Below are 15,708 nucleotides of genomic sequence, written 5' to 3'. Positions count from 1 at the left end.
GTAGAGAAGACGTATTTTGGAGGATGAGTAGTGTCTGTTCACATGCCACAGCATGCAGATGTGGTTAGTCAGCGCACCAGCCACGGGTAGTTGAGAAGTCGAGAACTAGTCATGTAGGAGTTTTACGGGCGTCGTTACGCTTCAAACATGTCTCGAATAGCGGATAGTCATCGTTTGCTGTGGGTCCAGGTAAGACCCTTTCGACTAGCCATGCTCACTGTTCAAGCTGCGGCACTGAAGTCGGCGGAAGGCACAGCGGCAAAGCGTAGTAACTATGCGGGGCAAAGCGTTGGAAAGGTCTGCCGTCTTTGTGGGTATGTTGGCTATCGAAATGGACGCATTTGGCTCTGGGCCTCGGTATACGTTGGAATTGTTAGGGGCAGTCAGCGAGCAGCGAACAGGACCGCCCAATGTCCCCAAGAGTTTGGAGAGATGACAATGTTTGAGGCGATTAAAGTTACATTGGGCAGGTAGGGCCGTTAAACTGCCTCACAGAGCCATTTTGGGCGGAGTGCTTAGGGTGCTGAGGGCAGAGTGTGGCGGGGGACGCGGACCGGCCTGGATGAGCCTTGACGCAATGTCTAGTGCGACTTTGTTTCTGAATTCAGCGCGCATTGTGAACCGTGGATCCAAACCCTTTTTTGCGTCCTTGCCAACACAACAAACCTTTGCCGCTGTATAATAGGCGTCGAAGCCCCGATCGCACCCTTTGCGCCGCCATCACTCCAGTCCGATACAGCGTCCACGGCGCTCCGATACCGCCAACATGGGGCTCTCCAAATCGACGCGCATCATGATCCTGCTGGCTATCGACACGGCCTTCTTCTTTGTCGAGCTCATCGCGGGTTACACGGTGCACTCTTTGGCGCTGGTCGCCGACTCGTTCCACATGGTGCGTATATCTGGCCTCGCCGCCAGTGATGATGCTGACACGACTCGCAGTTGAACGATGTCATATCGCTCCTCGTTGGACTATGGGCCGTCAAGGTCGCCAGCCAAAAGACCAACTCGAAGACATACACATACGGAGTAAGAATCCTCGCGTTTGGCATGCAATGGCTATGCTAACTTGGAGCAGTGGCAACGCGCGGAAACCCTGGGCGCCCTCATCAATGGCGTCTTCCTCGTCGCGCTGTGTCTCTCTATCTTCCTCGAGGCCATCCAGCGCTTTGTCGAGCCTCAGGACGTTTCCCACCCGGTTATCATCCTCATCGTCGGTTCTTGCGGCCTCTTGTCTAACATTGTCGGTCTCTTCCTCTTCCACGACCACGGTCACGGCGGCCATTCCCACGGCGGCCATTCCCACGGAAACGACGCACACTCGCACGCTGAGGAGGGACACTCTCACGGCATCGATGCGCATGACCATGCCGTTGCGGACGAGCGCGGCAATGTAGCCGATGTGCTGCCCCAGAACCGCGTCGGCTTCCCCTCGAACCTCACCCAAAGCCCCTCCAAAGCCACCGCAAAGAAGAACAAGCGCCACAGCCGATCGCACTCGCGCAACTATGCCACCATCGACGAGATCTACGTACACCCCTCTTCCTTCAGGAACAGCATCATCGAGTCTTCCCGCGCGCACGACGATGAGGCAGATGACGAGGACAACGATGTCGTCGAGGACGAGGAGCCTACGGAGCAGACTTCGCTACTATCTAAGTCTAAGAGCCACGGCTCGCACGACCACTCTCACGACCATGCTCACGGAAACGGCAAGACTAGCCAGAAGGACAACCACAAGGGCCACAAGCACAACCAGCCCAAGAAGGAGGCATCCGGTGGTGGACATGGTCACTCTCACGCTGATCTGAACATGCGCGGTGTTTTCCTACACGTCTTGGGTGATGCTTTGGGCAACATCGGTGTCATTGCCACTGCTTTGTTCATCTGGCTCACTGACTACTCCTGGAGGATGTATGCCGATCCCGCGGTATCTCTGCTCATCACCGTCATCATCCTCCTGTCTGCTCTACCCCTGTGCAAGGCTGCATCTCGTATCCTTCTTCAAGCCGTCCCGGAGAACCTGTCCATCGACGACATCACCGACGACATTACCGACCTCACAGGCATCGTCTCGTGCCATCACCTCCACGTCTGGCAACTATCAGACACTAAGCTCATCGCGTCGCTCCACGTCCAGGTCGACTTTGACTTCAAGGGTCAAGGCTCAGCACGTTACATGGATCTCGCACGTCAAATTCGCGAATGCCTACACCAATACGGCATTCACTCTTCGACCATCCAGCCCGAGTTCTGCCTCGATGCTAGCCACGACCACTCGGCACATGGCTCAGACGAAAGCGGCGCGGAAGATGGCGGTCGCAAGAGCAAGAACCCCAGCGTCAAGGGCGGCCCTGACGCCTGTCTTCTAGAGTGCCCCGACAGCTGTGGTGGAGGAAAGCAATGTTGTGACCCCAACACTACCGGTCCCAACGGTCCATCATCATAAGCATCGATTGTTTCCTTCTGTCATTCACAGTACCCGACGCATTATGTGTCAACTTTCTTTATTGTCTGGGAGGATATTTGTACGAAAAGCAAGGCGATGGGTCGTCGTCGTTCGCGGGGTGCGCATAGAGAGTCGGATGAAGCTTGATTGCATCGTTGTGCATTCGACGAGTAGATGAGATGAACCTAATTAAGAAGATATTACGAAACGTGACTTTGCGTACTCGTATCCTTATCTCACCGTTTACACCAACCACCCAACTAAACTGGTAGCTGGCAGGTCGCGTGTCTCACTTGCTCCGTGCTGATGCTGTGGGTAGTATACCCAAGTGGGCAACATCTCCACTCGCGCCCTGTGACACGAAGCACTCCAAGCATATACCAAGCTAATACTATGGAGCTTATGTGGGCACAAGGATAAGCAGCTTCCAGATCTGTGGGTTGAGCCGTGGGTACCGGCGTACCGCCATGCTTGCTGCAGGAGTGACCTTCTGGAAGCCTCAACGACAGGCACACGGAAAGCAGCAAGAATCGCATAGGCAAGGGAAAGCCCGGGATTAACGCGGGGATTGCGCGCTTACCCAAGGGCCATGTAGGCGTCCCGAGGTTCAGGCGCGCCACGGCGCCGCTGACAGATTGATGTGTGTCGGTAACAAAGCTTGACCGCGCCTTCCGTGTCTGGGCGCTGCAGCCCAGACGTGCTTGTAACGGAAATTGCGTGTGATGACGGAATGGACATGATTGAATCTCAGGAAACATCCTCCAATGCAGTGCTTTCACTTTCACATCACAGCGCTTTCACAGTAACGAGACACACGGCAATGGCGACAGTCCAGTTATCACGCTGCCAGATCATCATCGTCTTACGCCCGTTACTCGCCTGATCCTCGGTCACCGCTATCAGACATTGATCCCACACCAACATCTAAGACCCAACCACCGCTTAAATTCCCCACTAAGCATCTAATAAGCGCGCGATGCGGAGATCCTCCCAGACCCATTGGCCATGTCGAGGCAGGAATCCCCAATCGAGCGTGTCTAGGCGAGATGACCATGCACGAGAGAACAGCTCCACGGCGGGTCAGAAGCTTATCTCTCTCGGCGTTGCCCGAGCTAGTGTGTACCCGCGACCGTTTAGAGAAGAAACCGAGGTCGTTAGATTCGGCGGACCTGGTCCCTGAAACCGGAGAGAATGGCAGAACCATTACTACTTTCCGCAAATCGGAGTGGGCCGGCCATGCAAATTTTCTGCAAACAGATGAGTGTCTGGAAGGCTGGAGATTGGAAAGATTATGGGTCGGTCAGTGCTGTGTAATCGAAAGTATTGGATCTTTGTGGTTGCAGGATTGCCGATGCCTTCCTATCTCTGTGGCGGCACGGTGGTTAGCATGACTGCAGCTAGACTTGCGTTTGCGGTTTTTTATACGAGTATTGATCGTGCCGGGGTGTGCCTTACATCGAAGCGAACAGGCGGGCTGGCGAACCACAACGACTGTATTTCCAGGCGAGGGCCCGGCAGCCCGGCACGACATTGAGGTGTGGTAACCAACTACTCTGTCACAAACACCAACGTAAGATCACCGCGTGCCATCGCCGTGTTTGGCAGGTGCTTGCATGTGTTCCGGGTTGGGGGCGAATCGGTTACCTGCACGCCGAGCGGGCAGTGGCGCGACTAAGCTGCCAAGGGAAGGCTTCGACAGGCTTTGTGCCGGACGACCATGCTTATCTGGTTAGAACCAGGGCTATCAAGACGTTACATCGGGCCTGGCGAGAGTGCTTGTGCGTGCTTGGTCCACTGCCCTTGAGCGACAGAGGCGACCGTCGGAGCCATTGGGTAGGTGAATGCCATGTGGGTACCGCGTGTGCTCAACGAGGGGGTGGGTTAAATATGGAGGTGTCGTCTTTCTTCTGTTATGACTCCAGGTGTTACCGGATCTCCCTCTCACTCTCTGGTCACACTCACTCTGGGTTGCCTCTCTATTGACCGAATCTTTGGTCGCAATTGAGATCTGAAACCATGGCTACCGCCCACGAGACTACTGCGTATGTTCTGCTTCCCCGTCGGCCCTTTGGTACTCGGGTCCACTGGGATTAATACGGGTTACTGACATGTTTGACAGCGCTGAGGCACTCCAGCACGGCCAAGAGGTCGCTGACCAGCACCCTCACCTCTACGGCGCCACTATTAACGATTCCAACGTTGCCGGCGCGCATGTTTCCGTCGAGAAGGACACTGCGCTCACTGCCGGCTCCAACTCCGATGCTGCTTCCTACGTCCAAGAAGAGGATGGCATCGGTGGTATCAGGCCCACCGCCGAGGAGTTGAAGACACTGCGCAAGGTTGGAGAGCCTCTTCCCAAGAGCGCTTTCTTGGTCGCCATCGTCGAGCTTTGCGAACGTTTCACTTACTATGGTGCTTCCGGTATCTTCCAAAACTACATCTCGCGTCCCCGCAGTGGTGAGGAAGGTCGCGGTGCGCTCGGTATGGGTCACCAGGGAGCCACTGGTCTCACCACTTTCTTCCAGTTCTGGTGCTACGTTACTCCCATTCTCGGTGCCATCATTGCCGATCAGTACCTTGGAAAGTACAACACCATCGTCATCTTCTGCTGCGTCTACATCCTCGGTCTTATCGTTCTCACCTGCACATCCATTCCTACTGCTCTGGATCACGGCGCCGGTCTCGCTGGTTACATTGTCGCCATTATCATCATTGGTCTCGGTACCGGAGGTATCAAGTCTAACGTTGCGCCCTTGATTGCCGATCAATACAAGAGGAGACAAATGGTCATCGGAACCGATGACAAGACTGGCGAGAAGGTTATCATTGACCCTGCCATCACCATCCAGAGGATTTACATGATCTTCTACTGGTGCATCAACGCCGGATCTCTGTCCCTGCTCGCTACTCCCTACTTGGAACGTGATCGCGACTTCTGGAGTGCGTACCTGCTCTGCCTCTGCGTCTTCTTCGTCGGACTGCTCGTCCTCGTCCTCGGCCGCAAGGTCTACGTTGTCCGCCCTCCTCAAGGATCCATCATTACCGATGCCTTCCGCATTATCTGGATGATGATCAAGAACCGTAACATGGATGCTGCTAAGCCATCTTACCAGGCCGGCCTCGGCAAGACCAAGGTCCTCAACTGGGACGACCACTTTGTCGACGAGGTCAAGCGTGCTCTTATTGCTTGCCAGGTCTTCTGCTTCTACCCTATCTACTGGGTCGTCTACGGCAACTTCTCCAACAACTTCGTCACCCAGGCAGGTCAGATGCGTCTTCACGGCATTCCCAACGATCTGATGCAGAACTTCGATCCCATCGCTATTATCGTTTTCCTGCCCATTGTCGACCAGTGGCTCATGCCCACACTCCGCAAGCACAAGATCGCCTTCCCTCCTATCAACCGCATTGTCGCCGGTTTCTGGATCGCATCCTTCGCCATGATTTACGCTTGCGTCATCCAATACTACATCTACCACTCTGGTCCTTGCTACATGACCCCGCTAGCCTGCGACGCTGATCTTGTCGATGGCGTTCACCAGGGTAACAACATCCACGTTGCCGCCCAAACCGGTGCCTACATTCTCATTGGTCTCTCCGAGATCTTCGCCTCCGTCACTGGACTCGAGTACGCCTACACCAAGGCCCCGCCCAGCATGAAGTCATTCGTCCAGTCCATGTACCTGCTCACCAACGCTTTCGGATCTGCTATCTCCGAGGCTCTCAACCCGCTTGTCGTTGACCCCAAGATCCAGTGGATGTTTGCTGGTCTTGCCGTTGCTTCGTTCATCGCTGGTTGCCTCATCTGGATTCTGTTCCACCACCTCAACGAGACTGAGGACGAGATGAACCAGCTTGACCAGGACTACGACAAGGATGAGACTTTGAGGAGGAGCAGCGTGCACGGAGACCGCACTGTCGGTGTCCACCATTCTATTGATGAGAAGGCATAGATGGGTTTTAGGAGATCCCGAAAGGGATGTTAGTACGAAGTTAATGTGCCATATTGCATGGCAGCTATGATACCAAGATGAGAATTCAACTGTTCAAAACAAATCGTGTGTTCTTTGATAACATGATGTGCAACTGAATGGCTTTTCTTTTCATTCTCTAAAAGCAATGATGCCGATACAGTCTGAATTGTTCTACGTAGCTGGACTGTGACCTACCTTGAGGCCGCGTTCTCATGTTCCATGGTCCACTATTGTTCGGCGTACGATGATTCCGGATTGCCTGGTATTTTGGCCAACCGCAGGCTAGCGGAGGACTGCATGTGACGTCGCCGCGCTAAGCCAGCCCTGGAGGCGCCCCGCAACTCCCGTGAACTTTACTGGCGAAGAGTCTTTACCCCCATGTACAATCATTCACTCCAGTTGATTGTTTGCTGTGCAGCGAACGCTACAAAATATATGCCCAGATTCGCTTTCTACGTTCCAGCTTTCAGAACGACACTTCCTCGCAAACCTGCGTCGACGATCTCGCTTACTATTTTGAGAAACTAGGAAAAGCAGTCACCTTCTAGATCTGTCCTAAGACTCGTATACTCCGTCACACACCTCGTATTCTTCACTGCCTACGTTCGAGACACCGCTTCTCTCCGCCTGTGATACGATATAGCTCTTTTACTCAGACGCGTCAGCTCGTGCGTTCGCTCCTAGCTGAAGTTTATCTTGTTTGCTTTTGTGGTGGTGCTCAACCTCCTTCAGCCTCTCTTTCCAGCTAGCTAGCTACTCGTCACTTACCACCTACCAACTTTCTCATTTGCATCACGCTACATGCAGCAACAACTGTTCAAGATGACGTCTACAATCACCACGACATCTACGACGACCTACAACTACGTCTACACAACCTACACAAATGCGTCGCCGAGCCCCTTCACCAAACCCACAGAGTTCCCGTCCATCTTCAGCTACGGTCCTGCAGTAGGATGCGCCTCCAACTCTGCCATGCCCGACACACCCGCGCAGCCTTCCAATTACCCTCTTGCTCGACCGTCCGGCCGCGATGGCGGATGCGTCATCAGCAACGACGCGGACTTCAACGACCACGCTTTCTGGGATATGTACGCGTGCTGTTCTGGAAACGACAGCACCGCAATGGGCAGCCCGTTTCCTTGCACGGCAATGTGCTCGGCTAGCGACGAACAGAGCTTCTTGGAGCTGGGAGAGTGTCTGAGCAAGAGGGTCGACGTTGTCATCTGCACTCCGCCGTTCGATGAGATTAGCAAGAATTCGACGGACCCGGATGCAGCTAGTAGCAGTGGTTCTGTTGCGCAGTCGTCATCGGTGGGTACGATGAGCGAGAGCGGAGGCGCGACTGCGAGCTCAAGTGGCGATGCGAGCGCGACTGCTAGCTCTTCGAATGCGGACTCGACGGGCGCTGCCAGTGCGGTGGGCGTTACACACGGCGCGTTTTCGAAGGCTGGGCTGGCGGTATTTGGCATCATGGCGCTCGGATCCGCTGCGGGCATGTTCTTGTAAGAGGGCATGGGATAGGATAATGTATATTACAATTGAGCTGGTCTTACTTCCATGTCCCCTGCCAGTATCTTGATGTGAGTTCATCTCGTCACAACACAATTCACTAATTGCTGTCATCCGGATGGCAATATCGTAGCCTCATTGCGTGACTGGTGCTTTCCTGAAATGGTTCTATTGCCAAGAACATCTCATTCACTGCCATGCTCATGGTTGATCATAATGTGACGCCTTTAAGTTGGTATAGAACGACAAAGAGAAAGGATCGAAGAACCAACGAGCACAACTTCCTGCAGATCATTCCAGGATGCGCATATAGAAAGGGACAAGATGAACATGCAAATGTCAATTGACTTTCAAGAAACACGTAGGTACAGTATTTACAACCAGTCACCTAACCCGCTACTGCCGCTGCTGAGCCACCACACCAAAGATCAAATCGTCTTCGTGATTGATCTCGTCGACCATACGAGTGTCACCCATCGGCCCTGTATCCCTCATGCAACGCGACAAAAAATCATGCTGTGCAAATCGAAGCAAAATGCAGCCGCCTTTCTATTTCTTTCTTCTACTTCTTACCGGTCAACTTCACCTGCAGAGGAAGTTAGTAAATGTCTCATATGCACTTCTTGGAGATAGGACTTACCAAAGACCAAATCCATTGTTCCAATGATGGCGACAGCATCGGCGAGCAAATGACCTCTTGAAATCTGGTCCATGCAGGCCAAGTGTGCGAATCCGGGTGCCCTAATCTTACACCTGTACGGCCTCTCGCTACCATCTGAGACCAAGAAGACACCCATCTCTCCCTTGGGTGCCTCAATAGCACTGTAGGTCTCACCAGGTGGGACAGTGTAGCCCTTGCTGAAAAGCAAGAAGTGGTGGATGAGAGCCTCCATGTTCTCCTTCATGGCAGCGCGTGGTGGGGGCGCGATCTTGTAGTCCTCAACCTTGACGGGGCCAGCTGGCATGTCGTTCAAGCACTGGTGGATGATGCGGAGAGACTGACGGAACTCCTCCATACGGCAGAGGTAACGGTCGTAGCAGTCACCGTTGACACCGACTGGGACATCGAAGTCAACCCTGTCGTAGGCGTCGTATGGCTGCGATTTGCGGACGTCCCAGGGAACACCGGATCCTCGGAGCATGACACCGGAGAAGGAGTAGTTGATGGCGTCAGCAGCTGAGACAACACCAACGCCCTTTGTGCGGCCAATCCAGATACGGTTGTCTGTCAACATCTCCTCAGTCTCGTCGATGCGGTCACCGAACTGGGTAGCCCATTGGTAGATATCGTCGAGAAGACCGAGGGGGAGATCCTGCGATACACCACCGGGGCGGACGTACGCTGCGTGAAGACGGGCACCGGAGACACGTTCGTAGAATTCCTAGACGTAATCAGCATGTGCAATCCATACTTTTGCCACGCACAACTCACCATGAGCTTCTCACGCTCCTCGAAACCCCACAAGAAGGGCGTAAGAGCACCGACATCCATAGCGTGGGACAAGACCGACATGAGATGGTTCAGAATGCGAGTGATTTCACCGAACAAGGTACGGATGTACTTGGCGCGGATTGGGATATCGATGTTCAGCAGTTTCTCGACAGCCAGCGAGAAGCACTGCTCGTTGGTCATCATGGAGACATAGTCGAGTCGGTCAAAGTATGGCAGGGCCTGGAGGTACGTCCGGTACTCGATGAGCTTCTCTGTGCCTCTGTGCAGCAGGCCAACGTGCGGGTCGGCGCGCACAATCTCCTCTCCGTTCAGCTCCAGAATCAAGCGCAACACACCGTGGGCAGCAGGATGCTGGGGCCCGAAGTTGACAGTGTAATGCCGGATCTTCCTGGTGTCCACATGTTCGTCCTCCTCCGCTCTGGTTTCCTGGGCCGTCTCGGCCGGTGCAACGCCGCCGAAGTTGGAATCGGTCGGGACCAGTCGTGTCCGCTGGCTCTCCTCGACTTCAGCGTATCGGCGGGGGAATGTAGTCGACAGGCAGCGTGCAATGGGCCGTGAAGGGATTGCCGATCGGAGCTGGGGTCGGGAGGCGTTGAGGCACGCTCGCTTCGCCGCGGGGCCGGCCAGACGCGCAAAGGAGACGGGCATGGTGGTGGTATCTCTCCCTACGTCGAGTATAGGGCCTCAATGGGCATGTAGAGTGGAGAGTGAGGGCGTGGCGTTGGAGGGGAGCTTTCCTCATATCGATGATGCTACCAGATTGAGTCTACCGCCATTGGCTGCGTGGGTCTTGGCGCGCCGGCGCCTTCCTCGAACTTTTTGTGAACATGGAAAGTGCTCCCCTCCGAAAACACCAAACTTGACCCCAACACCGCAACCATGTCGACGCCGAGTGCCCAGGAGCAGATCAAGCGCAAGGTAATTACGCGACTTGGAATATGGGGTTGATCTTCCGCTAATGCCACGATTAGACGCTTGGAGTTGGTCCAGAGACAGTCACCAACCAGCAGTCTACCGACTTCCCAGGACACTGGCCGGGCGAGAACCACGAATGGGACTTGGAATACTTCAAGGAGGTATGCGCGATCATATTCATAGCAAGACTACAGGACTACGTACTAACCAAAGGTTCAGAATTTCAACGTCACTTTCCACAAATTTGTCCCCAACAACGCCGAGTTCTCCCTCACTGGTATCGACACCTCGGTCGCAAACGCCTTCCGCCGCATTCTCCTCTCCGAAATCCCTACGCTCGCCGTAGAAGATGTCTTTATCTACCAAAATACATCCATCATCCAAGACGAAGTGCTCGCCCACCGCCTCGGCCTAATTCCCCTCTGCGGCGACCGCGAGGGTCTCCGCTGGCTGAAATGGTACAAAAAGCCCACAGACGACGACGAGGGCTCTGGAACACCCTCAGACTACAACACCATTGCGCTGCGATTAGACGTGGAATGCACATGGCAAGAGGGCGGTCTGCAACGAGCAGTAGCTGGAGAGACCGATCCCGATAAACTTTACGTCGGCCACAATGTCTACGCTAAAGACATCGTCTTCCAACCCCACGGCCGTCAAGAGGAGAAGTTTGCGCAAAGCGAAGGGAAAGAAATCCGGTCTACCAACCCAGATATCCTGATCGCAAAGATGAGGCCAGGGCAGAGCATTTGTCTCAGCATGCACGCTATCAAGGGTATCGGACAAGACCATGCCAAGTTCTCCCCCGTCGCAACGGCTTCGTACCGCCTTATGCCTACCATCGACATCACGAAACCCATCATCGGCGCCGACGCAAAGAAATTCGCGCGCTGCTTCCCCCGGGGCGTCATCAAGCTCGACAAGGTCACTTCCGAGGATGCTCAGAAACACGCCGAGCTGGAAGGCAAGGAAGGCGAGCCCAAGGCTGTAGTCGAGAACGCCATGAACGACACCGTCAGCAGAGAATGCTTAAGACATCCCGAATTCAAAGACAAAGTGAAGCTGGGTCGGATACGAGACCACTTCATCTTCAAGGTAGAAAGCACTGGCCAGTGGGAGAGCGACGAGCTGTTTTTGGAGAGTGTCAAGCTGCTCAAGATCAAGTGTCAGAGGATTAAGAGAGGGCTGGATGAGATGCAAAAGTAGGAAGCTCTTTAGAACGGGAGTGTGGAAGAATTTGCATTGCAATGGCGTTTTAGGGCATTACGGTGGCGGGTTTCGAAAAGTCTACGATATCACGGAGCGACTTCTTTTGCATGGATTAGTCCATCTGGCATTGTGCCTTTGGGCGGTTGTCAAAAGGCATAATAAATGATTACACCATACTTTCACATCGCATCTCGCATTAAGGGAGCAGGTTTCATGTGCATGATCTGGTACCTCTAACTCAAACGTATTCATTGACGTTGATGCCTATGCTAGAACGAGATCGAAGTACGGTCTACAAAGAAAAACAAGCTTGCTTCTATTGATACAACTAGACATTCGTGACTGACGCGTATTTGTACAAAAATCATAGCTTTACAAAGACGAAACCGACAAGTATCAACTGGGGTATATGAGAGTCTGTCCACCTGGGACACCTTGCTAAATGAACATCAAAGAAAGTCGTGTAAGGTTTGTGTGTCTCGTTGACCATGACAGAATGCATGGGTATGTTCGTGGGTCAGCCGCGTTGAATCGTTGCAACGAGAGTTGAGGAGGTTCCCACGAAAGGACATGCTGACAGCTACGAGAGCTCTGCCAGCGCATCGCTACACAGCTTCTGCACGCTTTCAGGGTTGAAGCGTGGGCGCCATGTCATGTTCTTCCTCTTCTGTTGCAGCTTCTCCCGTTCCTCGTCTGTCATCATGCAGCTGCTGCGAGGGTCTTTGAACTGCGACTTGGTGGGAGATGGCGAAGGAGTCGGGAATGCGAACCGCACACCACGGACACCGGTCGTCTCTTTTAGGGTCCGCACACTAGTAAGGTGGCCCTCTACCATGCGGACGAAGGCGGGGGTGCCACTCGGCAGCTGGACCCCTGGTTTCGATCGCACATGCTCTGTGGATAGAGGTGATAGGATGCTGTCGTTCTTGATGTGGCGGGACAAGGGTCTAGGGTCGGCACACGAGTCCCATTCCACGTTCTTGCCGGGTGGGGATGGAAAGCGAAAGTTCCGCAGCGTAAGGTCAGGGTCTACCTCCAGGTCGAAGGCGTAGGAATCTGTGCTTGAGGTCGAGCTACGATAGCTGCTTGTTGAGTCGAAGGACCTGACTCTTGATGATCGCCGGAACCAAGCCTGTTCGTCTGGGATAGTCGCAGAGTCTGGTGTCAGAGGCTGGTCGTCGTCCTCCATCGGCGCAGTGGAAGATGGCGAAGGTGGTGTAAGGGCGACGATGGTCTCATTGTAGTACTTTTCCGCCGCGTTCAGTTCCTTGTAGCGGTTTTTTAGGGTCGCTTCTCTTGCCAGTGTGTCGTGAGAGAGTGCGATATAGAAGTTCAGATAAGCGGAGTGGATGGGATGGATCTGTCATTCGTTAGCATTTGCTTCTCACGTGTTGCGCCTGCCTCAGGGACCTTCATTTCATGGAAGGTACGCGGCGTACTGTTACTCTCACATACCTTGTCATTGATGTCGCCCAGCAAACGCTCTCCAAAACTTGCGCACTGTGTGTAGCGTCGACTAGCATACAGATCCTTGAGAGCCTGCATCTTCGCTTTCAACATGTAGGTTCCAGCCTGCGCCAACATATTCTCAAGCGGTCGAAATAGTGGATTGCTGACTGTGGGTCGAAACTGATTGAAGAACGAGCAGTGAATGAAGTGTAGTTGCGAATGTGAGCTTGGACGCGAAGCAGACCGGATAGAGGCGGAACGGAAAGAGAGAAGCGCAGCCTCAAAGAATAAAAAAGTGAAGCCGGCTTCAATATTTGTTGAATTGGTACCGACGTAAGCAGTAAAGGCAATAATGCAGGTGCGCTTTCCTCTTGTCGATGCAATTGAGACGTCGGGACAGTTCCAGGGTAGATGCCAGCTCTCGCAAAACGGTGGGCTGCTGCCGGAGCGCTTTGTGGAGAATTAAAGAACGGGACTAAAAGCAATGTGCGAACGCCCATAATGAGCCATATTATATGATGCCTCAAGGGCCTGACCGTGCCTGACTAGGCCTGACGTACTATTTCTGCGGGTGAGGGTGTGGTAAGAGGGGCGAGTCCGTTTCGAATGCAGGTTACGTTTCATAAACCAGCTATCCCTACCCTTAGCGCGCCGAAGAGGGTCAGGTACGCAAACACTTGCCGTCATTGGGGTTGAAGCACGCATAAGGTTTGAAGAACCCTCGTGCAGACTGCTTGATTTGCAGTCTCATGGCAGTTGGTGTGCATAGTTGCTGCCTCACTGAGTAGTGGTGTAGTCGTCTGCCGGCGATTTTTTCCTCTGCCGTTGTCTGCGACTCATGACCTACCGCTGAGGGACAGGTCGGCATTGCAAGCCGGACATTAGCTTTGCCAAATTGCTGTTGGACCATGATGAGATATATCACACACACGCCAACTTGCAGATGATTGATCTAGATCCGAGGCCGATCGCGCTGCACTGCAGCACACGTCCGCGTGGTGTTTACCCAAGCGACCGTTTCCGATCTGGCGTGGAGGTTGTAGCGAGGACGGAGGATGCCGAGGCGCTCTTTGAGGTGGCTGGTCATCTTAGCCTGCATTCCTGCGACGACAATGAGCAGGAGAGCTGACACACGTGATGAGCATGACAGTACCTAGATCTGCACGGTGCTGCCCAGATGTGACGTAGGCCGCAGCGTAGGTGCGGTCGAGAAGCAGACATGACACAAAGGCACGGGATTCAACCATGAATGTTTTCCACGAACTGGCTGGTACAAAAGAGCTATGAACAGATGGTTATTCTACACAGCCCATAAGGGAGATGGAACCAGATCATTGGGATATCAAGTCTAATGCTCCTGGAGCGCTTAACCCTCGGAAGCAGCCGCACCGGTAATAATCTCGACAAGTTCGCCAGTAATGACGGCTTGACGCGTTCGGTTGTAGAGAATCTGGAACTTGTTGATCATGTCTCCAGCGTTCTTGGAAGCATTGTCCATGGCGTTTTGACGCGCAGACTGCTCGCAAGCGTGACCCTCAGCCAGCGCCCAGAAGAGCGAGTTGGCAAGGGCGTACTCGCGGAGGTTGGGGAGAACCTCATCCTCAATCTCGAAAGCAGAGAAGTTGGCTAGATAGATTGTCAGACATGAATTTTGCTACTTGGAGGTGTGACGTACCAGACTGGGCAATAGCCTCCTCAGAGTAGGCCTCCTGGATGGTGGCCTCGTAACTCGAAGCGTTGATGAACTTGTTGTAGACGATCTTGATGGAAGCGTATTCGGTGGGCAGCATGGAGATCTGGTCGGCAATGTGCAGGGAGTCGGCAAAGGTAGGAACGTCCTTTCCGGCACCGGCGAAGGACAGGACCATGTTCTTTCCGTTGGAACGACCAAGCTGCGCCTTGCACTTCTCGCCAATGACAGCCAACTCAATGTCGGGATTCTGTTGGAGCATAGCCCTGACCTTCCTCGACATTCCCGAGTGGATACCACCGCAGAGGCCCTTGTCGGAGCTGCAGACGATGACCAGGTTCTTCTTGCCCTCACTCTCGATGGGCTTGGTCTCGGCGCTCTCGAAAACGGTGTTGGACGTCTGGCCGTACTTGCGGGACTCGGTCATGGCCCTCTGGGCACGGGTGAGCTTGGTGGAGGCGACGACCTTCATGGTCTTGGTGATCTTCTCGATGTTGCGAATCGACTTGAGGCGGCCCTCGATTTCACGGAGGGTGGCATAGCCTGCAGCGTTGGGGACGGAGAGGGTGGCGGGCCTAGATACACAAGTTCCAGTCAGCGATTGATGCAGTGGGCGATGCAATGGCTCCGGCAATGGGGGGTCGCAGAGCGCGAGAAAAGCTGCGGGCTCAGGTGGGAGCGTACCGGGCGGCGGCGGCGGCCATGCCCGCCTTGAAGGCCGGGCGCGCAGCTCGTGACAGCATCATGGCTACGAATTGAGATGAGTGGAGATGGCGACAGCCGGTGGTGGTGCTTCACTGCTGTCTTTGCTGAGCGGAAGCTCTCATCGGGCAGTCGGGACACTGAATTGCTTTCCGCGCTAACACGCCAAGTGTCACGTGAGTGATGCCAGCAGAGGACGCCGGATGCGGTGCCTCTCACCAGCGCCGCCACGCTCGTGGCAGTCTGCGTGCAGTGTAGAGTGTATCTTTGAACCATGCTGAAGTCCGAGGAGTCTGAAAATGGCTCCAAAGACGACATCGTCGTGACAACATTAGGAGGACATAGGCACGAACAA

General features: G+C 54.1%; 7 protein-coding genes across 7 annotated transcripts; 4 read left to right on the top strand and 3 right to left on the bottom strand.

Annotated features, from left to right (window-relative positions):
* Positions 1–766: 766 nt before the first annotated feature.
* Positions 767–2,449, top strand: J4E93_004632 (uncharacterized protein; the record flags this gene model as incomplete). Its single annotated transcript, XM_049342559.1, has 3 exons — positions 767–892; positions 943–1,029; positions 1,079–2,449. 3 exons carry the CDS (start codon positions 767–769, stop codon positions 2,447–2,449), a joined length of 1,584 nt encoding a protein of 527 aa, XP_049200711.1.
* A 2,016-nt stretch (positions 2,450–4,465) lies between these two features.
* On the top strand, positions 4,466–6,402 carry J4E93_004631 (uncharacterized protein; the record flags this gene model as incomplete). Its single annotated transcript, XM_049342558.1, has 2 exons — positions 4,466–4,491; positions 4,569–6,402. 2 exons carry the CDS (start codon positions 4,466–4,468, stop codon positions 6,400–6,402), a joined length of 1,860 nt encoding a protein of 619 aa, XP_049200710.1.
* An 822-nt stretch (positions 6,403–7,224) lies between these two features.
* J4E93_004630 (uncharacterized protein) lies at positions 7,225–7,932 on the top strand (the record flags this gene model as incomplete). Its single annotated transcript, XM_049342557.1, has 1 exon — positions 7,225–7,932. The coding sequence occupies one exon, from the start codon at positions 7,225–7,227 to the stop codon at positions 7,930–7,932; it is 708 nt and encodes a 235-aa protein (XP_049200709.1).
* A 572-nt stretch (positions 7,933–8,504) lies between these two features.
* NUO49 (NADH:ubiquinone oxidoreductase 49kD subunit) lies at positions 8,505–10,036 on the bottom strand (the record flags this gene model as incomplete). Its single annotated transcript, XM_049342556.1, has 2 exons — positions 8,505–9,317; positions 9,368–10,036. The coding sequence occupies 2 exons, from the start codon at positions 10,034–10,036 to the stop codon at positions 8,505–8,507; spliced, it is 1,482 nt and encodes a 493-aa protein (XP_049200708.1).
* A 231-nt stretch (positions 10,037–10,267) lies between these two features.
* On the top strand, positions 10,268–11,509 carry J4E93_004628 (uncharacterized protein; the record flags this gene model as incomplete). The annotated part of the gene is made up of 3 exons (XM_049342555.1): positions 10,268–10,306; positions 10,360–10,464; positions 10,523–11,509. 3 exons carry the CDS (start codon positions 10,268–10,270, stop codon positions 11,507–11,509), a joined length of 1,131 nt encoding a protein of 376 aa, XP_049200707.1.
* A 583-nt stretch (positions 11,510–12,092) lies between these two features.
* J4E93_004627 (uncharacterized protein) lies at positions 12,093–13,096 on the bottom strand (the record flags this gene model as incomplete). The annotated part of the gene is made up of 2 exons (XM_049342554.1): positions 12,093–12,872; positions 12,968–13,096. 2 exons carry the CDS (start codon positions 13,094–13,096, stop codon positions 12,093–12,095), a joined length of 909 nt encoding a protein of 302 aa, XP_049200706.1.
* A 1,231-nt stretch (positions 13,097–14,327) lies between these two features.
* On the bottom strand, positions 14,328–15,397 carry J4E93_004626 (uncharacterized protein; the record flags this gene model as incomplete). Its single annotated transcript, XM_049342553.1, has 3 exons — positions 14,328–14,587; positions 14,637–15,226; positions 15,336–15,397. The coding sequence occupies 3 exons, from the start codon at positions 15,395–15,397 to the stop codon at positions 14,328–14,330; spliced, it is 912 nt and encodes a 303-aa protein (XP_049200705.1).
* Between the last annotated feature and the right edge of the window lie 311 nt (positions 15,398–15,708).

The sequence above is a fragment of the Alternaria ventricosa genome, assembly GCF_023758065.1.
Source record: "Alternaria ventricosa strain BMP 2768 chromosome Unknown scaffold_6, whole genome shotgun sequence".
Lineage (NCBI taxonomy): Eukaryota > Fungi > Ascomycota > Dothideomycetes > Pleosporales > Pleosporaceae > Alternaria > Alternaria ventricosa.
Note: the sequence above shows the minus strand (reverse complement) of the source record. Positions and strands in the feature narration are given on the sequence as shown.